The sequence below is a fragment of the Pelecanus crispus genome, chromosome 3 (genome assembly GCF_030463565.1).
Source record: "Pelecanus crispus isolate bPelCri1 chromosome 3, bPelCri1.pri, whole genome shotgun sequence".
In the NCBI taxonomy this organism is placed as follows: Eukaryota; Metazoa; Chordata; class Aves; order Pelecaniformes; family Pelecanidae; genus Pelecanus; species Pelecanus crispus.
Window position 1 is genome coordinate 93,208,411 of NC_134645.1, and position 21,377 is coordinate 93,229,787.

Sequence of the window (21,377 nt, forward strand, 5' to 3'; positions counted from 1 at the left end):
CACCCCTGTAACTCCCACGCTACCAAAACCTTGCCACGCAAACCCAGTACATCCTGTTACTTCCTTTCGCTCCTTGAATTAAAAGGTCCCGGTGTCCAAGTGACTATGTTTTATTATTTGTAATAATAATATATAATACCAATGATTCTCATCCATTAGGGAGTATAGGCATTTTAGGATTGCCAAGATCTTTCATACATAATGTCACCGTCAGAGAATGCTGCTATTGTTTCTTTATCTCTGTACTTCGTCTGCTGACTTAACACAGTCCACATTGTTACTCATTTGCTAATAAAGAATTTAGCTCATATTACTTTCCATCTGAGATACCACGGTGAGTTCTAATATAGCAACATATCTGTTTTCAGGTTGCTTTGTTTTCTTTTGTTCAAATCCAAAATATCCCATAGGTTTCCTGGTACAAAATGATACTGTGATAGACGCAGTACTTCTCCCCTACGAAGTAATTTCTGACATTTTCACTGAGTCTTTGGACTTAAGGTTTATTAATCTTTTTGAGCGTTTTTAATATTCTTACCCTTCAGCATTCTAATGAAGATGTATTGTATAGGTTATTTAGGCAGTCTGAGTATGTATTAAAGATGCTATGGTTGTCTTCCTGGTACTTTAGTATGTAGGGGGGTTTTGTTCATTTGTTTGTTTGGTTTTAATTCAAACAAACTTCTTATAATGCCCCTAGCAAATTACTTATTCTGTAAAAGATAAGGAAATAATATAAGAATACATAGCATTGCAAAAAGTTATATGATGAAATGTTGGTGCTTTTTTTGGTTTCTTTCTTGGGATGCTGAATACATTTGGGAAGTTAAAGCAAGAAGGATATATAGCCTCTTCTTCTAACTTTACCTTCCTCCTATTGAAAGAGTTTGTGAGTTTGCGTCTTCCCCTCTGAGTAGCTGCACAGGGATCACGTCAAGTCTGTTAGTTCATCTGTGGATTTCAGTGTGAAAGACTTTCGTTTTGGATTTAGGGAGTGTCACTTGATGTGGGAAAGATGCTTGTTATACATCATAGAAAACATATTACAACTTAAGACAGTTGCTGCTGGCCTAGCTGAGTCTTCATACTGCTGTTTGAACAATGGTGCAGTAACATCATCTGGTAGGAACCCCTGGAAAACCCCTGAGTGGCAAGCATTGAAGTCCTTCAGTGAAACAGTGAGACTGTATTGAGGCTTGGCATACTGAAAGGGACACATCTTTAGATTGCTGATTTTTCTGAACCCTTTTCATTGAGTGAATGAATTTTTAATAATGCTAAAAGAGCAGGACAGTGGACTTAGAAGACAAATGCGACTATGACTGAAGATGATGTTTCTACTTAAAAGACTCAGAGCTTCATGCACAAAACCCCAGAGCTCATTCAAATTCTTTCTTAGTATGGAGTATTTAAAATTTTTCCTTTTCCTATTAGAAGAAGAAGGGAAATATCAATGAGCTGTGTGCCATGTTAGTATCTTAGGATATGGAGACACAAGCAGACCAGAGCAGTTTCTGATTTATGCTGCCTTGTGTTGATCCTCTGCAGCTCATTTCCTAGCAGCAGATAGCCAGAGAACAAAAGCTAGCTAAGCCAGGGCTGAAAATGGAAATGTCAGAAGACAGGATCTGTGCTTCTGGAAGATCTTTTAGTCAGAGCAGCTCTGTACTGACAGGGCCATCCACTTTGCATCTCTCCAGTGTCAGGAGGGAGACAAGACAGAAAACCACACAAATCCAGAGTTGAGACTTCTGCATTTTGGCTCCATCCTCTTCTCTCTGCTGACTGACAAAAACTCTGTGATTTCTTATTCCAGCTATGGGTATTCAGGGGCGGATGTCTGGAAGCTTGTACTAAATGGACTGGCAACCCCTTACTTTGAGGTTAAGCATGCACAAAACTGAATTGTTTCTTCCTTCCTGCAAGTCATTGCTTGCCCTGTTGGCAGGGCACAGAGGAAAGCTAGCCGTGCTCTTGCTGCCGCCTCTCTACTTTGTGGAGCGCAGAACTTAAGAATTTGCCAATTTGGGTAGAAAAAATACTATCTAAAGCATTGTCCTCTAAATTATTGGAGTTTTGTAACCAAATCAACTGGCTGGTCTTGAAATCTTGGACACAGTTTTTAGGGAGGTGTTATATAGTCCTTTAGCATCACTGAATTGACAATTAAAATACATTTCTGACAATGTATTTAAAAATATATATTAAACCCCATCCCACAACTGTAGAATTTCTTTTATAAGCATTTTCCAAGCAAAAATCTCTATGTACATAGCTGTTGTTATTTTTGCTAAGCCACAGAATTTAGTATTTCATTCTTAGTTAACATACTAGAAAAATATTTACTTGGAGACATGATTCATTCTGACTAATGGGATCAAGCTAATTCAGACCAAACCTGAATAAAGGAATAAATTTAAATTAATTTTCTTTTTCTTTTTTTTTGTTTTTTAAGAATGGTAGCATGCCCTGGGTGGTATTAAGGGCAGAAAGAAATTAAGATAGGGCAGAAATGAATCTGACCTAACCTGAGCCATCTGGCTAGTACTAGTCTCACTAGCCAGTGGCCCAGAAAGGGTTACAGTGGATCACATCCACTTCACTGTTTGAGTACTCCTTTGTAGCTAATTAAATCACCAATGTCAGTAGGAAATTAATCACCGATGTCAGTAGGAAATGGGAGTTTGAATCCATGGTGTTGCATCAATAAGTGTTTTAACAGCTCTGCCATTATCTTAATTTTAAAATGTTGAAGTCCCTCCTTGAAAGCCAGTCAAGTGTAAAACTGTATAAAGAAGTCACTCTGTTTCATGCAGGATTCTGGTTATTTGTTTTGATTAAAAATGAAAATGAAAGATGATCAACATTTTTCTCCGCTAAGGTGTCAGCCTGGCGTCTTAGCTGTTATACACTGTGGAAAAAATTGGAGGTAACCTTTCCTGAGAGATCTGCCCAGATCTGCAGATCCAGGAGGTGCTCAGAGCTACCACCCTGCCACAGCCTGAAGAGTGAGTTCGTCAGAGCTCTCAGAGGTGATTTCTTTTTTCTTGGTAGCCCAGGGCAGTCTCCTGGAGGCTGGATTTTAAGACCAGATCGAAAACTGGCTCCCTCAAGAGCAGCCTGATATGCTTTTAAGGAACCAACTGAAGAAGCAGCATAGTATTGTATGGTCGCCCATGGCACCCATTCCTGGCTCCCTAGGAAACCTGCCTCCAAACTGGGCTCCGCTGAGCATTTTGATTTCAGCCAAGCAGCCGATTAGAATAAAAAGTGACTTTTATTGTAGTATTTTGAGTTATTCCTAGCAACAAGCTTTTGGCCTGGGTGCCATAAATGCATTTTTTTTTTTCTTTGGTGACTAAAAAGAAAACTTCATATTTTTCCCCTGAAAATGTTACGGAACATTCCTGCTTTAAAATGAGATGCATCTAAACCGTGTGTGTAGACCATGGGGACATCTGCTGGGGTGCTGGGAAATGGCAGACTTCAAAATGTGTATTGACGGTGGAATAATTTGAGCACAAATATGCCAAAAATTGTTAATATTGCGGCATCCTCTCGAGGCTGAGAATTTCACATTTTACCCGCAAAGGAAATGAGGTGCCTGTATCACAGTATTTCCATGCTAATCACTCTAGGAGAACACTTAAGATCCGTATAAGCACATCCAGCCATAACCCTCTTAATTTAAAAACTCTGTATTTTGGTCATGTAAAAAAGTCTGTAGAAGAGGAGAGATCTCTGGAAATTCCTTGTAATCACGGGTGAGCCAAGAGCGGCTGGCGTCCTGTGAGGCAGACCAGCTCAGTCAGCCCCGACCACATAACAGCCTTCTGCGGCTTCCTGTGGTACCCTCGGGATGGAAACGCTTTTCTTGCAGCTGCAAATGAAAAATGGCCTTCCCTCCCGTCTACCAGCTCTTGAGGTGGCCGACCGAGGACCAGCAGAGGAGCTTTGGTGTTGGGACTGGCACGGCCACACATTGCCACATCGCAGAACTGTGGTCTGAAATGTAGCGTCGGATTTCTTGGGTTTGTTAAAATTAAACAAAAATGCCGTAAAAAAATAATCCTGGCTTGAATCTGATAATATATGCAGCTCTAAATTGAGCCAAAATTGTCCAATTCATAGACTTTGATGTAATCATGGAATGAATTCTGTTCCAATACTTCAGTACAGTTCTTAATTAACTTGCTAAGATTAAGGAAACTTTCATCTTATTAGTTGGAAAAGATGTGGCTGGGGAGATAGATATTTGTTCTGGCTATTTGGTCAAAATTACATTTAGCGTTCCATTTTCCTCGTGTACTTCCCTACCTATCTGTATAATCTGCTCCTTGCTGTCTGAAAGTGTAAGATGTTTGAGGGGCTGGCACTGTCTTCTAGATTGGTGTTTGAAAAGTGCCTTTGCAGGCAATGTTTTCTGCAGGCACGAGAATAAAATGAGGGGTGGAGGTGTATGCATTTTAAACTCTTCTGCTGAAATTTTCAGATGCCTGTGTATAGACAGGTCCACGTATTTAGACAACTAATAGAATTGTCACAGATTCTGGCCCCTTCTTGCCCTGCACTCCATGTTACTCATGCTGAGCTCAAATCCTGTTTGCAGCCCAGTCACTGGCAATCATACTCTACAGCCCTTTTTCCTGCATCTATCGTATTCCATTTGGAAACCTTGTTGGGCATCGATGGGTGGAAATTGCCGGTATAGATTAGGGCAAACATTGTTTCGCAGCTGAGTCAATTTTGTTAATGCAAAAACGGTGCACCAGACATCTGGTTAGAACTATTTTTATTCCATCCTTAAGAATAAATGACTTAAATATGAAAAATACAGAGCAAAACATAGGCTGCCCTATAGTCTATATACTCCCCCCATATAGTCTCTATACTTTTAGACAAGAGCAACACTGAAAATGCTAGGAGAAACTATTTCTGTTTTGCTAAGTTATGAATCCCCCCTGCCCTGGTGCATACATACTGTTTGCTATATAAATATATTTATGCTTTATCTTTAGTAACTTTAAGTGTTTGACCAAATGTTAACAGGTAAAACAGCCTTGGGAATGCTTCAAAGAAGAAATTGATAATGCTTTCATATAACTGTTAATACAGTGGTGTTCTACATCTGTTATGAATTTAAAGTAAAAATATTGAATTTAATTTATGTACTACTTAGAGAAATAGATTAGTCCTCAATTATCCTAAGTGTTAGCTGTACACGGTGTAACTTTGTCTAATATGTTATTTGGTGACAGACACAGAAGTAGAAATGAAAATAGGACATGTTAAACCAGGTACTTTGTAAACTGATTATCCCAGGATATTAGGTTCCGTTAAACTTATAATAAATACCTTTTTCTTTTTTTCCTTACTCAGGGACGTGCCTCATTAACGTCTGAGAAACAACGTTTTGCCCATGAACATGGTGAAATGAAAAGTCTAGAAGATATTGTTAAAGATATAAAACCATCCGTGCTAATAGGTAATTTCTTTTACTTTAAAGCAATGCCCTTATTCTTTGTCGGAAAAAAATGGGGATGTGGCTTTGTCTGAAGACAAGATCAAGTTCCTCTGAACAGAGTTTACCTTTGTGTGTTTTTAGAAAACACTAGGTGCATAATGGACTCTATTAAGCAACTGAACAAATAGTAACTATCCAAGCATGTAACACTGCTTTCACTCCAAGCCATCTATTTTACAGGGGGAATAATCCAAGTTGGTTTAAACATCTGATGGAGAACCTTATCACCTTCCTAAATTACTTCTGATTTACTGTAGATGGTGTAATACAAATAACCTCAAACTGAGACTGAGAAAACTGAACTAAGCACATGTAAAGCTGTGCACATATGAGCATGTGGTAGCTGAATCTTCTTTTCCCTCATATTTAGGTCCTTAGCCACCAGTCCTTTGTGCAGACCAAACCACAGATTTTACAAAGACTTTTTCTTTTATAAAACCTGCAGGATTTGGGATCTCAGTAAAAGATTGTTCAGCTCTCTGCAGTTTGGTTATTATATTTCAGTGACAATTTCAGGAATGAACTGCAAGTATTCTTAAATAATTTTTTTAATATGCAAGACATGAAAATTAATCTAGCTGGCTAGTAAAATCATTCATCAGATGCTGGAAAATCTGAAGTGCCACAGTGAAAATTATCCTACATTTTAAAAGCTACCTTTTCGACTATGCCTAGACCACATGGTCCTTGGTCAGTAAAATCTGCTTTTGACAATGGTCATGAATGAGGTAAATAAAGCTTATCTTTTTCTATGTTCTATAAAGATATGACTGCAGGACAGAGACCAAGTAGTCTAGAGAATTTATTTAGTAGAATACAAGGCTGAAAAAGCTAGTGAAACAGAAGAACAGATTGAATGGTCTATGATATTTATCTAGATAAAGGTGTGTGGATGCTTAGGGAATGTTTGCTGTCATGAAATATGGATGTTTACTGTGTGTCAATCTACGCAGTGCTTTCCCTCAAGGTCACATTCTCCTATCCATACTGCGTAATGAAGGCTCTTCCAACAGAAACAACAATGAAAATTAGTATTGGGGATTTTTTTGTTTGGAGGATTAGTCATTCAGTATCTTCCCCTGGGCAGCAGGAGTCATGGGGAAATATGTTGATACTCCTTCTCCCAATGTTTTACTTAACTCTGTCTCAGCGAATCCTCATATACATTTCATTGCCTGCAATGGCTCAAGGAAAAGCCTTAGTTTAGCTTGACCAAATACAAGAAATTGCAATTTTAAAATGAAAAAAAAAATTGAGATTGTTCAGAGCATTTTGTTTTAACTTTATATCTGAAGATAGTTGTCATTCTGACTATTGGCTGTCGAGAAGCAGTTTTAGAAGACATTAAATATTTGGCAACTGCAGACTTAGCCAGAAGCTAAGGTGTATAACAGGCTCTTATACAAGTGGGTCAAAATCATGACTGCCATAACTGTTCATCAAACATACAGTGACCCAGCTGCTCTAGCAGAGCTTTTGCATCTAAGCATTCTTGCCCATTCATAGAAGGTGAAGTACAGAGAGCTCAGATTTTTAAAGAAATAGTAGTATGTGACAGAAATGTGTGAGCAAGAGATGTTCAAACTTTGAGAGAAGTCACCAATTTGCATCAATTGAGGAGTTGCCTCTTTTGTTACCAAGGGATCAGAATAAAGGAGATTTGGCCAGATGCAAAACCAAATGGGTCTTAGATGTTATTGGACCCACATTAAGCACCTAAACAGCACCTAAAAAGCCTGTCAGCATTGGGCACTTGGGCTTTTAGTAGACCTCTTGGGAAAGCTCAATTTAAAGCACTTCAGGGAATTTCAGTGGGGCACCCACGTCTCCCTGTTGAGGTCAAAGGCTGTGCTTGAAGATGTCTCTGTAAGATGATACCATGCCTCATGTAGGAGCAGTCAGAAAATACTCTGAGACACCTTTAAGAAATATTAGTCCTGGAGCATTTATGACCTTCTAGCCAGCTCTGCGAGGTGAGGACCCCCTTCACCTCCCTCCAAGTACCTTGTGCTCTTCTTGGGCAGACACCAAGCTGTCCTTTTAGAGTGGGCAATGTTGGGATGCTCATTTGTGCATGAGTGACAAGAGGTTAGAGTACTGACCCAAGAGAGACCTTCTCCTGGCCCAGGTTTGAATTCATTCCTGCTCCCCCAAGAGAGGGAATAACAGGTTTTTCCCTGTTTTTTGAAACTTGGATGCTGTGTGGAAAGGAGAGCAGGGAGCCAGGCACCGGGGGCTCTGAGCAAGGAGGAGGCTACCTTCTCTACAAGCCAAGTGATAGGGGCCTCCCTGGACATAAAGATCCTTAGGTTTACTCCAAGGTCTGTTTATCTGTTTTTCACTGAAGGCGTGGAAAGCAAGGACCTGATATTTGGATTCTCAACTCTTGTAGGTTAGGCAGAAATACAGGTGTATTGGCATCTCAAAAACATCACACACACCCTTTTTTGGTTGTGAGTACAGTATGGAGAATAGAAAAGCATCTCTGGTGGGATGGAAAGGGATGTATTAAAAAAAATTGTTTCTGTCAGGGAAGCCTTAGACTCAAAATTGAGTCATCGGCTGAGGCTGGATATGACAGAATGATCAGCTGTAGAAGGCAGAGACTCATCATGTCAGAAAAAATTGAAATCTGACACACTGGATTTGGGAGCAACTGTCCAGTCTGTTGCATGAGACTTTAGGAGACAGAGTTGTACCTTTGACTCCTTATTGGACTTACCTGCAGGTTAGGTGATACATTTCTATTTTATATAAAGGGCCTGAGAAAAGTGAAGTGAGAAATTCACCAAACTGTACAGGGGTGAATAGGTTCTGCATTATGTTAGGAATAATACTGAAGTTTCACTGTTGCTAAATCTTTTATACAAAACTTTATTTTAACCACATGTTAGGAAAAAGGTTGAACTCCATTTTAAAGAGGGAGGTATGCAATAAAAGGAGCTCTGTTCTTTTAAAAGTGACATGCATGTCTTACCTTGAACTGATTGCATTTGTCTGCTTGTTATGTGTGTGTTTTTCTTCTTTAGGAGTTGCTGCAATTGGTGGTGCTTTTACTAAACAAATTCTTCAGGATATGGCTGCTTTAAACAAACATCCTATTATTTTTGCTCTCAGCAATCCTACCAGCAAAGCAGAATGCACTGCTGAGCAGTGCTACAAATACACAGAGGTAACCAAACATTAACATTTCTCCAGTATATGTAGCAGCTCAGTTGGTTAGAGCGTGGTGCTAATAATGCCAAGGTCACAGGTTCAATCCCTGCTCACTGCAGGGGGGGGTTGGGCTAGATGACCTCTCAAGGTCCTTTCCAACCCAAAGTATTCTATTCTATGATGAGAAAAGTTAATTGGAAATTAAATTTAAAATGGAAGACAGAAGGTGGAGTAGCAAGTACTAATCATGTCTCTGTGTGTAGGTAAAATGAGTTAAATTAAGTAACAGGTTTTTCAGATCTTATCAAGACAATTTCACTGAAGTCAATGCGTGCTTGCACCCTCATAAAAACATTTAATAGCTTTTATTGGTGTCAGGCAAGACTCATAGTCTTCATTACAACCAAAGCATCAGTAACCACGAATCATTAAAGCCTTATGCCTGTTTTTGAACTGTACCACTTTGTGTAATATAGACACACAGTGGCATGTTTTTCATTTGAGATTTTATAAATACTTTTTAGGATAAAAAATACTTCAATACAGGAAATAGAATCTTTAAAATAATTCTTTATTAAGAACTGGGGTAATTGACTCCTTTTACAAAGACTTCTATTATGGAAACATAGGTGAAAATTAAGAGAACTGTGCTTGCTTATTTATTATTGTATTATAGAAGTGCTAATAAACACGTTATCCTGTAATTCAGTCTAGAATTTGAAATGTATGGGTACTTGACTGTATGTGTTTCATAGTTTGATTGTGTTTGGATTTCTTGTCAAATACAGGGCAGTTTGAATGACAGCTCCACAGTGTTTAAAAGACAAATTTAGCATGCCCGTTCCCCACTGCAGAGTACACAATTACAGCGCAGTGCAAGAGCCAGGGAAGCGGCCTACATGAAGGGTCGGTTATAGTGGGTAACGACATCTGGTAGGCAGAGCAAAAGACACACTGGAGTATTTGACCTGTCACCAAAAGTATAATAAGCCAGCCATGATAATACTGCGTGACACCAAACCAAATAGAATATTCTTCTGCAGAGCTGAATAGCAAGTGGCATATTTTAAAATGCATGTTTCCAGTTCCCTAAAATAGGCATAGATATTTCTGACACAAAGCGCCTCTGAAGCATTTAACAGTGACAGTCACTTCAGCAGTGCTAGCATAAATAATGGCTGGCTTTTCTTCTCCACCTAAATTTACTGCTTAAATTTAAGGATGCTCCCTCCCCAGCAAGGCAAGAGCCAGGGGCCTTTGGGCTTCAGACATAGAGCTCATGCAAAGTCCCTCCCCTCATTAGTCCAAAACTGCATTGCCTGCTGTAGAAATTACTTTTCTCTCCCTGTGTATCAGGAATGGTCTGGAGAGAACCTGGATTGTAGTGCTGCAGGTGGGTCACCTCTGAGGTGCCTCTTCTGCCACCCTTGAACAGCACTCGATGGTGCCGGCATCTGCTCCCATCGGGGTGTTCCTCATCCCAGGGGAACAGAGACTCCATCAGATTTGCAGCTCCCTTACAGCCCATCTCTTGGTACTCCAGTGGTGTCACAAGTCTGAACATTCGTGCTACTGCATGACACCAGGCCAAATAGGGAGCTACGCCTGTCGTTGGGTCCTGGGAAGAGATTTAGAGGTCCCATGTGAACCACAACGTAAAATGAGTTACAGCCACTTCTCTTGTCCACAGGACAAGTGATACAGTGTAACTTGTACCTGTACAGCTAAATTCTCTAATTCCCCAAAACAGGCTGGCACTTCCGTACTGCCTGCTGGGACCAGTCTGCGCACGGTGCCTGGGCCCTGGTGGCAACAGTGCTACTTGGCACTACCCAAAAATCCTCTGGGAAACATCCTAGTGGTTTATCGGTGTTGGATAATCACAGGCCGGTGCCTGAGTTGGTGCCCTCACCCTGCTCAGTGTATTACAATGAGGGGAGCCACAAGGTCCCAGAAGAGGAGGCCCCATCACCAACTCGTGCCACAGGTTGCACCGTGGGATGACGTTCCTGGGACAGAGCTTGCACCTCTGTCATCTGTTGAGCTGTGGAGAGGGCACAGGGGCCCACTTAGGGGAGATTGGGAGGAACCGAGAGCTCTGCCTGTCCCCACAGCTCCTCAGAAATTGCCGCATCCAAGAGTGCAACATTTAGTGGCCTTAATGTCATTTTTGTGGATGATCTGCTGTTGGGAAAAAATCTAGCAGCAACACCCATTGTTACCATGACAGTATTGTCCAGTTTGAGTTTTACAGCTCCAGGTGCATACCTTCTTCCCATGTACCCTTCTTCTGGCATGGATGCACAAAGTGATAACGAGTGCTGGCTTTCACTTTCTCCTCCTCTAAATTGTGCTGATAGCTCTTACCTGAATATGGCAGCTATTACCCTCTGACATCAGATAGTCACGGAGAATTGCCAGTGATCTCTGGGATCCTGACGCTCTTGAGACATATTCAGTTAAGTAGCTCTAACACCCTCTCAGAAGAGATATTAAATAGACATAACCCAGCTTCCACAGTGGTAGGTATTTAAAGGAATGTGTGAAATAATTCAACAGCATCCTCGTAACTAACATGCTTTCTTTGGCTTTCTCGTTACAATGTAGGGACGTGGCATTTTTGCCAGTGGAAGTCCTTTTGATCCTGTCACTCTTCCAAGTGGACAAACTCTCTATCCTGGACAGGGTAACAATTCCTATGTGTTCCCAGGAGTTGCCCTTGGCGTTATTTCATGTGGACTCAAACATATTGGCGAGGATGTGTTCCTCACAACTGCTGAGGTATTGTATTAAAAATTATTTAAATTCCTTAATTTAGTAACTTGGTAATAATGAACAATTAAACAGAAATAGTTAAACATTATCTTTTAAATAGGAAAAACAGTGCTTTCTGTGTACAGTCTTTATTTGCAAGGTATGTTGGGTTTTATAAATCCTATTTGAACAAGTTATTTTTAAAAAGTTAATACTTGGTCCAAAGGTCATCTGACATAAACTTCACCTTCTGTTGGCAAGGAAAAAAGAGAAAGACTTCAGTACCGTATTATCACAGGCAAATGCACGTACGTACAGTTTGCATTCACATGCACATAGGTATGATTTTTAGATTGAAAGGAACTATATTTTGATGTTGGTAGCTTTGGGGTGATCTTTGTGGGTGTTTTGCTTGCAAAAATTATTTGAATTTCTTTTTGCTTTTTAGCTTTTTGCTATTTTTGAGTAGAGCTGTTGGCATCATTTTTTGTGAACCTCCCTTATCAACAGCTGGTGAAAGTGCTCCATTGCCTTGTGGTTCCTTGCACCACAGTTTGACACAATTGCCATGTTATTCTTCCCATTTTCTTTCTTAGCCTTTTCTGCATTGGTTCTTTTCTGTCTTCAGGCAATTTTTGATGACCTTTTCTGACATTATCCAACACGTGATCTCTCCTCATTTATCTCCACTCAGTGGGCAAGAGATGAACAGAGAGCAAACACTTTTTGTTCTATGAGTCATTCACCACCTACTTCCAGTGATTGTTCAGCATCTGACATCCAGTGTCTTACAGTAGGACATCATAAATGCACAGGATTGTATCTTCAACATGTATGGGCAAAGAATCTGGCCTTTAACATTTTAGAATCCCTTATTCAAACACAATAAAGTACCAGCAGTGGTTGAAATAAAATGCTTAACACAATTTTTTTTTTTTTTTTTGACAGTAAGTCAATCTTTCTGTAGCTGTTTCTTGCTTAAGAAAATTGTAACTTTCTGTGCTTTTCTGGGTCCAGCATCTTTGCTCCTCATCCACTCTAGCATCATAGCACCCTTACCACTCCTTCCTCTGACCCTTTCCATCTCATCACCTTCCTGCCCTGTCCTGGAGTTCCTGTCTCCTCCATTGCCTCTGTTGGTTCTGCTCTTGGCTGACACCAAGAGCAATGTAATAAGCCTCACAGGACCCAGCTTCCTTCTGTTGAGTGATGTGATATCCAGTGATGCTCAAACTCCTGGCTATTCTGCTCCCAGGAATGTGCTTCCAAGCTCATCCTGCTCAGAGAGAGCCCAGGCCCAGTACAGACAATGATTAGAGAGCCCTAAGCAGTGTGTGATGGTCTGACGATGTCTATGCAAAGTTATTAAAAGCCTGATGCTTTTTGTGTTTTTTTAAAGGGTATGGAAATAAGGAAGAAGGCTAGCCTCAGTTTACCAAGTTAGCCCTAATGAACCTAGATGCACTTCAGTGGTAATTTCTATCCAGTCCAGTTCATATAAATTACAATCCACAGAACTTCATGAAAGTGCAGTGTCCCAGTCTTCAAAGAAGCCGTGTAAGCACGCTTGGAAATACACAGCTAGTGTAGGTAGCACACAGAGGAAGCTTCAAAGCAACGCAATTAGCAACTATTATGGAATAACTAAAAAAAAAAAAAAAAAAAAAAAAAAAGAGAGAGAAGAAAACAAAGTTGCACCAATTAGCAGAAGTGAGAATGCCTGACTCAACTCTTGCAGCTTCTCTGAGGGATACTGCATTCCAGGATCCTTGCTCCTTGTGTCCTCTTCTTGGATTAAAGGGCAGAAAAATGGCCTTTTACTATCACTTGGAGGCAACTGATAGGCAACCTGATCCTATGACTGGCAGTATGTGGTATGAAGCTTTCTTAAAGGGTGAGCACTTGCACGCTGCCCTTGCTGGATTTCTGAAGGGTTTTTTTTTTTAAGGTGTGTACTATGGCATCTTAAAAAGTTTGCCAGCAGCTTGCCCTCTGTAAGAAAGATATTCACAATTTCCATCTTTAAAATTAGTAAAAATCCCAGACTGTCTCCACTGGCTTTAACCATCTTAGGAGGGCAATGATCCATCTCATAAGTCTTTGGATAATTATATCCTCCCTTTAAATCCTTCCCTGTAATTTCAGTTGGATAGGGTGATCCTCGCTTGCTGGTCTAAACTGCTGTGTTAAACAGTTGTCTTATTTCATTCTAGAAGCTGCTTCATTTTGGTTTGGGTGAAATGGTTCCTATATATAGAGTGCTGATGGATGAAAGGTGACACATATGTGGATTGAACAATGCTTCAAGTGGCAGGCTACTAAGTCAGACAAAAATCTGTTCTGAACAAAGAAACCTAACCAAACAAAGAAATGTAACAGTCAGAGAAGTAAAATGGTATCAAAAGTTGCGAGGAAGCTTTTAAATTCTCTCTTAAGGTAGAGGTTCTCTCCTGACTTTTGGCAAAGGTTTTGCTACGTAATTGCCATCCTCTAGTAAAACCGCTAGAAAAGTTTGACATGTAAAAATGTATTTTTTTTCTTGCATAGAAAGTCTATTGGCGGCAAGATCGATGGATAGCTACTTGCCTTATGGCTGGAGCTAAGAGCAGTCGTATCTAGTCTCCCTGCTTGTGTGAGAGGCAGTGTGTGACTGGGGCTTGGGCGAGCTACAGCCAGTTACTGAGCGAGGCGACAACTGATGGATTTCAGAGGAGTCTTTGCCAGAAGAGGTGTCAGGGGTGTGAAGGCCAGGAGGGCTGCATAGGCCCTTAGCTGAAATTACAGTACAAAGCAAAGGCAAAAGTGCTTTTTGTTTTGTTTTCTTGACTTTTTTAATGGAAGGGTTAAATCAAAATAGTTTCTTGTGGGTTTTAGAATAGTGGTTAGTATTCTCCGACTGAAATGGAAGCACCCAAGATGCTGCCAAATTTAAAGCACCAAAACCATGCATTTTAGACGGAAGGACCTCCTCAGATTGTAGCAGTAGCTTACCTGAAAAAAGAAAGTATAAAAAATAAGCAGCCCAGGCTGCATGCCTGCACCTCCTGTCTTCTTGCTTCGCCACCTCTCTAATTAAATCTAATAAAAGTCACAAATAGCTTATTGTAACTACAACAAATTCTACTTTCAGTGTTCTTTTCTTCCTGCCAAGTAAAATAGAATGTAACTTTGATTTTGGATGATAAATCTAAGGTACTGTAAGCTGTAATACCTCTTAATTGCAGGCAATTGCTCTGTGATGACAAGGGACTTACCTATTCTTCTAAGTCCTACCAAACACAACAAAAGGGACAGAGAATTATGATCTAATGAAATATTCTTGGCATGTGTGACCTACAGTTAAGTTACTCCAGAAATAATCCTGTTAAATCCTTTCATTATAGAGAATATGTCCTCCAAGAGCCAAGATGCCCCCACTTGCTTTGTGCCATTTGTCCTGTCTTGGCTGCCTTTCATTTAGGTTCTGCAATAAGGCTTAGCTAATTTCTCTATTAAAAACTTGAATTAAATAAAATTTAAAACATGAAAATAGCCATACTGGGTTGGACCTAAGGTCCAAACAGCTCAGTATCTTCCTGTGAAAGCAATCAGTAGCAGAAGCTGAGGAAAAGAGGATAAAGAAGGGGAAAAATACAGAGTGATCCTTCTGCTGAAATGGCTTCTCAGCTTCTGGCAGCCTGTACTAGATGGCCTTTCTGCGCTGGAAGTTTTATCCCTGTATGGATTTCTCTTTCAAAAATGAGCCTAGTGGCTTTTTAAACATGTTTATACATTTGAACATCTTTTGGCAATTAGTGTCACAATTTAATTATGAGTTCTGTGGAAAAAGAAATGCTCCTCTTATGATTTCCTGCTGTCTGATTATTTGGGTTCCCTATAGTGCCATGAGAAATGTTCACCTTCAGTTGTCTTTTGTATTTTCTTTCAGTCTTCTCTTTTTTTCTCTCAGGTCTATTTTATTATTTTTTGTCTCCTTGTACAAAAAATAACATTTTGATCATCCTTGTTATTCTTTATACCCCTCATGATTCTATCCCATTCTTGTTTGAAGTAGGTGGAGCAAAAATGCAGACTTGTTCAAAGCGGTGTTACATTGTGGATTTATACATTGGTATAATTACATTTTCTGTGTCACGTTTTATTTTCTTAATAATTCCAAGTGTTGATTCTTCATTTTTTCCCCTGCCACTGAACTGATGTTCTCAAGGAGCGTTTTTCAGAGACCACGTGAAGGTGTCATTCTCTTTGGAAATGCTTGTTTCTGTGTTTTTGCATAGTTTTTAATGCTGTTACAGGAGTACATCAGAAGGAATAGCATGGCATCTATATAGTTAAGCTTGCTACCTCTCCCACTTTGAGCACTGCCCAAATGTTTTGTGGCTTGCTTTCTATCAACCCCATCACAAAACAGAAGTACTCTACTCCTGAACCTTTTTTTTTTTTTTTCCCAGTGATGCATTACACTAACAGCAACTTGCTGTTGATTTCATCTTTCCTGCAGAGCCCCCTTAAACTGTTAACAGCAGGAATCTCACGTTGTAAGCTCCTCTTTACACATGCAGATGCACATCCTGTTTTATCAAAGGGCTCCGTATAATTTTTAAATAACCTAGTTGCTATTATGGAAAGCAAAAACTAGATTTTACGTTGTCTTAGCTCCCCCTAGTGGGTTTTTATCTCCACTGTATTTCTCAAAATCGGATTAAAATGTAAACAAATAATTTTCCTTTACTCATTATACTCAACAAGAGTATAGTCTCTTGTTGCTCCTGTTGGCATTTGCACTCCGAATGGAAAAACCTTCTACACCTACCAGCATGCTGGGTAGATTGCAGAAGAGAACATTGTTTCTCTTTGAACCTGGAGTTACTATACCGTTTGCTCTTTAATTCAAACTGTTTACCTACTTCTGCCAGAAAGGGTGAATTGATGCTAGCCAGGCATCTCTTCTGATGCAGTCCTAGCTGTTTGCAAGCAACGTACACAAGGTCCTGTTTCCTACATGCAACAGGAACTGTAGTAAGCGGTATGTGCTTCGTTTCAAGTACCTTCCTAGTACGGTCCCTCAAAAGTGCACTTCTTGCTTTCTCTTTGGGCCATGTTATCAGTTTCATTTCACAGTTTTTCCTGGACTTTCCTGGTGTTTTCAGAACCTCTTGATGGGTCATACATGGCTCCACCAGACGCTATGCAGGTCAGGGTTTTCCTTCCATCCACAGAATACCCCTACAGGGTCACACCACGCAGAAGTATCCCCGCACTCCTGGATCAGTCAGTGATTTGGTTCTAACCTTTTGTTATCTAAGCTGTACTTGCACAAAAATGTATAATTTCTCCTGATGGGAACACTAAGGGTGCCTCTACATTACTCTTCTATTTGACATCAGAATGGTCTTCTGGAGCGCATCTCCCTGGTGTCCCTACATACTCCACCTTGGTCCACAGTGTGGCATGGTCTTGGGAGGAGAGGGGGACTGGTTTCCTTTTGGATGAAACTAAGTGGAAGGATACACTCCAGGAGCCAGCCCAATGTACTAATGTCAATGCAAACTGCTTATAAACCGTAACAGGTTTAAGAAGTATGAGCTTGCACAGTACAAAGAACCTCCTTTCCTTATGACTGTTACATGTTCCCAGCTGTTCAAAGGGCAAGTGACATCGCCTCCCCAGAGTCATTTCCTTTCTGTCCCAAAGCAAGACAGAGAAATTTGAAATTTGGATTCTGCTAATGCAAATCTGCCTTAATGTTTTTATTGATTTGAGAATTGTAGTAGAGAATGTTAGCTATTGAAAACTGCATAAAGTCAGACCATTTTTAATATACAAATTTTGTGCTTAGTTTGCTTAGAAGATACTCAGATTTGGTTCTAACTAGCAGCTCCCTAGAAGGTACAAAAGTGGGCAGTTAAAGAAATGAAACCTTCAAGTCCACTGCAGAGATTACAAAGTAGAAGACAGGGTAGAGAACTGCCAGCAGCTGATACTCAAGCTCAGCAAATCCCGATCTGGATCACCCTGAAAGGCTATTTTCTATTTCAGATCCCCAAATGACAAGTATTTTAGCTAATGATAGCAGAAATATCATTAGGCCCAAAGGCAGCCCCAGGACCCTTTGCTTCTTCAACGGTACCTGTTGTAGGAATAGAGGAAGTTCATGAAGTAAGCCCATAAGCAGACAGTGCAAACAGTGTCTCTCCTCACTCTGTGGAGAATGCCCTCACACCTCATGGTAAGAGAAGGTTTTTCATATGGCCAATGAGTAAACAGTAAAAAACAACTTCTCCAGCTTGCTAGGCTTCCCCGATCTGTTCATTGCTGGAGATGACAACAGAACACTTCCAGTCTTGCTAGGAAGACCAAGCAAGAATATTCAGGCCATAGAGGAGATGCTTTTCTCAGGCATGCATCAGAACTCCTGTATCGTTCCTTGTTTCCCCTGGTCAGTCTGCTGAAAAATCAAGCAAAGAGCAAAATAATTTCTTTATTTACTTGGTATGGTTGAGATGACAGACCCACTGCAGCCTTCAAGTGGAATGGACAGACTTTTTCTAGCAGCCCTGGTGTTTATGTCCCAGCAAACCAGAATTTAGCATTAGACCTTCTATTTCTAAATCTGACTGCAGTGACCAGCAGGGCTTTAAAAGAGCCTGGATAATCTTACCTTTATTTTACTTTGTTCTGTGGTTGACCATACTTACTTTTATGATCTCATACAGGTTAGATGTGTGAGCTGGACACACAACAAAGCTGCTCAGCCACCAGTAATTTTTTTCAAAGCATTTTACACTTAAGGGTTTCAGCTCTGTTCTCTGCACAGGATGACTTGACAACTGTCAGAATAACAGGTGCTTCTTTAATTTTAGAAGTCTTTGACCCAACTACAATTGATGGCTGGAATTAATATCTCACAGTGAACTATTTGCTAGTTTATGTGTGTCACAGACTTATTCAAGACTTGAATAAGTCGTACTGTCTGAGTGAGAAAAGGGCATAACTCCCTAAATTACTAGCTCTTGTGTAGCCACTCGTAATGATAAGGCTGGTTATAAAAAGCACTGCCTAGGTGAATTAAGCAGTATCTGCATGATTTGCCAAAGCGGAACCATTTCTTTGCTTAAGACTAGATCACTGTCTAATAAAGCTACAGCTGCATCTGCATTTCAAGTTTAACATGTCTGCTTTATTTCTAGGTAATAGCTCAGCAAGTTTCAGAGGAGAATTTACAGGAAGGTCGTCTGTATCCTCCGTTAGTCACTATTCAGCACGTGTCGCTGAAAATTGCTGTGAGGGTAAGTCATTTCAGTCTTTTGTGGCTTCTTTTCTTCCCATGCTCTCTACATAACTGAGCATTCGATTTGATCAACCAACACACCCTCACACAAGTCGAAGTTGGTTTACGTTAATCAATCTTGGACAAGTAGCAGTTTCAGAATTAAATTTAAATTCATAAATGTAAATTTAATCCAAATAGAAGAAGGAAAGATACGGAACTATAGCAAGTCTTTATGTCTGTAGAGCCCAGACTGTACTGTCCACCGGTTAGGAGCAGGTCCTCAGGCTTAGTCCTGTGAGCTGCACAGCTGAAGGCTTTTTGCCCTTCATGATTATCAGTTGCCTGTCAGGAGAGTAAATGTCACCCTATGTCCTGCCACTATTCCCTTTTGTGCCCATCCTTACTCTGGCCCATCAAAATAACTAACTACAGGGGGTGCTTTTTGTTTGTGGCTCAGGTTTAGGTCGGAGGTTTTTCGGTTGGTTGATTTTTCCTGGCAAATACAGAGTTGGTGCAGATAGATTTTCAGTAATTGACCTAAACCCGCAGTTTCCCAAGAAATCTGGCTGCCCTGGAGGGAAGAAGAGGAAGCTTTCAAATAAAGTATTTATCCCAGTTCCTCCCTCGTTCTGTTTTTTGTTCCCCCCCCCCCCCCCCCCCCCCCCCCGCATTTTTAGGAGGTTATTTTGCTGGTCTTCTGTGACCTTTTTTGCTCCAATTATTGTTTTCTCTCTTGGTCCTCATACCGTGAATAATTCCACTTATTGCATATTCTTTTGAAAGAGTAACAGGGAGGTCTCATGCACGAAACAGTTCCCCTAGCTTCACTCATTCTGTTTATTAAAAGAAACCAGAAAGTCCTTCTTGCAGTTCACGTCGTCTTAGGCAAGTAATAACTGTTCTGTAGACATCAAAATGTTACCTAGATTCCTCAGGCAAAATCAAACTGCCTGTGCATTTGGCAGCAACACAGTCACGGAAACTTCTCCTCTACTTGTGTGTGTGTGTTATATAAAGTACAGAAAGGGAAAATGTCGCCAAACGATTCTTTCTGCCTGTTCTCTGTTGAAACTTTATTCCTGCAAATACCTATTCTGGCTCACAGAGCCCAAGAGGTTTAGCGATGGCCTCTGCCTTTTCCAGGGGAGGAATACTCTCAAAATTTTTTTGAATACCAAACATGAGGTATAAATTCAGACCTCATTCAACCATGATAATTATGCATGCAGACCTGAAGATGAGCTCTTCCATAAACACCCAAAGTGCTTCTCAGTCACATCAGGTTGGGCTTCAGATTAATCCTAGAAAGGAAGTCTAAATACAATAACTTTTCCACTCAGGGTCTCAGCTTCTCACCAAGCTAAAACATTTATGTTTTAAAGGGACAGCTAAGGAGAGCAGGAGGGAGACCATCTTCCTTTTATTCAATGTAGGAGCATTTGTCTCTTTGCCAAATACAGTTTGAAGCAGATCTTTCCAAAGGGTGCTGCTGTGTAAAACCAGTCTGTCAAACTTATTTTGTTTCATGGATGAATGTCCAGTCAAAAGATACGTGTTTCTCAAGTCGGTCTTCTGCAGACCCGAGAGGCTACTTTGATGTGTTAAGTGAGGTCCAACCCCTTCTAAACTTTGTTTTTGTTGCAGTTACAATTGTGAAGCACAGTTGATTCACTTAGATATGGTCTGAGTGAGGAAAAAGCAAGCAAATACTCATATTTCCCCCAACCGTCTCTAGAATTAAACCTGTGCACTGTGTAGGACTGATTTTTTATCATGAGTTTACCTTTAAGAAATATATTATCGAACTATGACAAATAATCAACTTCTCTACTATGCAGGGAGCATGGAGCTTTGAACAAATCACGCTTTTCTTACAGTGCTTTGGAGAAGATGGTAAACAAGGGTAATGTGATGAAAGAAAATCAGAAATTGTATCTCAGTGCTTGGGGTTTGTGGGATGTTTTATCTGCCGCTGCACATAAAAGCTAAGATATTACTGGACATGGAGGAGCACTGCATTTGTAACAGCAAAGACACGTAATCCTGTTGAAAAGTAGCATGAGTTAGACTCACTTAAATGCAAAGATCATCCTGTTCCTGGTCTTATTCGCTGTGTGCTAGCCCGAATCCAGTGTGAATATAGGTGACTGTCAGCACCGAAGAAGATGAAGTCTTACCTTGATTTTGAACTAATTCCTGCTTTTAAATCCTGTTAAATGTACTCAAATAGTTTATCAGCACTAATTAGGATTTTAATGCATCTTTCCAGATCGCAGAAGCAGCCTACAGGAATAACACTGCCTCCATCTATCCTCAGCCCAAGGACCTAGAAGCCTTCATCCGCTCTCAGGTTTACAGTACTGATTACAACAGCTTTGTGGCTGACTCCTACACCTGGCCTGAAGAAGCCATGAAAGTGAAACTGTAAATATTTAATGAACAAACTAGCAGCAGTTAAAAAACATTTAAAATGTTCAGAACATTTCTGCCTAGTAAGCATAAGAATAGCTAATTTTTTAAGATGCAGAAAACTTTTTCTAAATTGTAATATGTGGTTAGAAACTGAGATTGAGAAATCAAATTAATTATACATGAGAAAATAAAAATTAATCTGAGAAATGTATTTGTGTTGTTGGGGTTTTTTTATTATTATTTTACATGAGATATCCT

The 21,377-nt window shown here is 40.2% G+C and overlaps 1 protein-coding gene across 1 annotated transcript in view; it reads left to right on the top strand.

Moving 5' to 3' along the window:
- Positions 1-21,135, top strand: part of ME1 (malic enzyme 1) — a 184,766-nt gene extending 163,631 nt beyond the window's left edge. Inside the window, exons 10-14 of the mRNA XM_075707463.1 lie at positions 5,380-5,485; positions 8,554-8,696; positions 11,288-11,461; positions 18,625-18,723; positions 20,977-21,135. Coding sequence (XP_075563578.1) covers positions 5,380-5,485; positions 8,554-8,696; positions 11,288-11,461; positions 18,625-18,723; positions 20,977-21,135 — 681 coding nt within the window. The remainder of the gene's footprint in view (positions 1-5,379; positions 5,486-8,553; positions 8,697-11,287; positions 11,462-18,624; positions 18,724-20,976) is intronic.
- Positions 21,136-21,377: the final 242 nt, after the last annotated feature.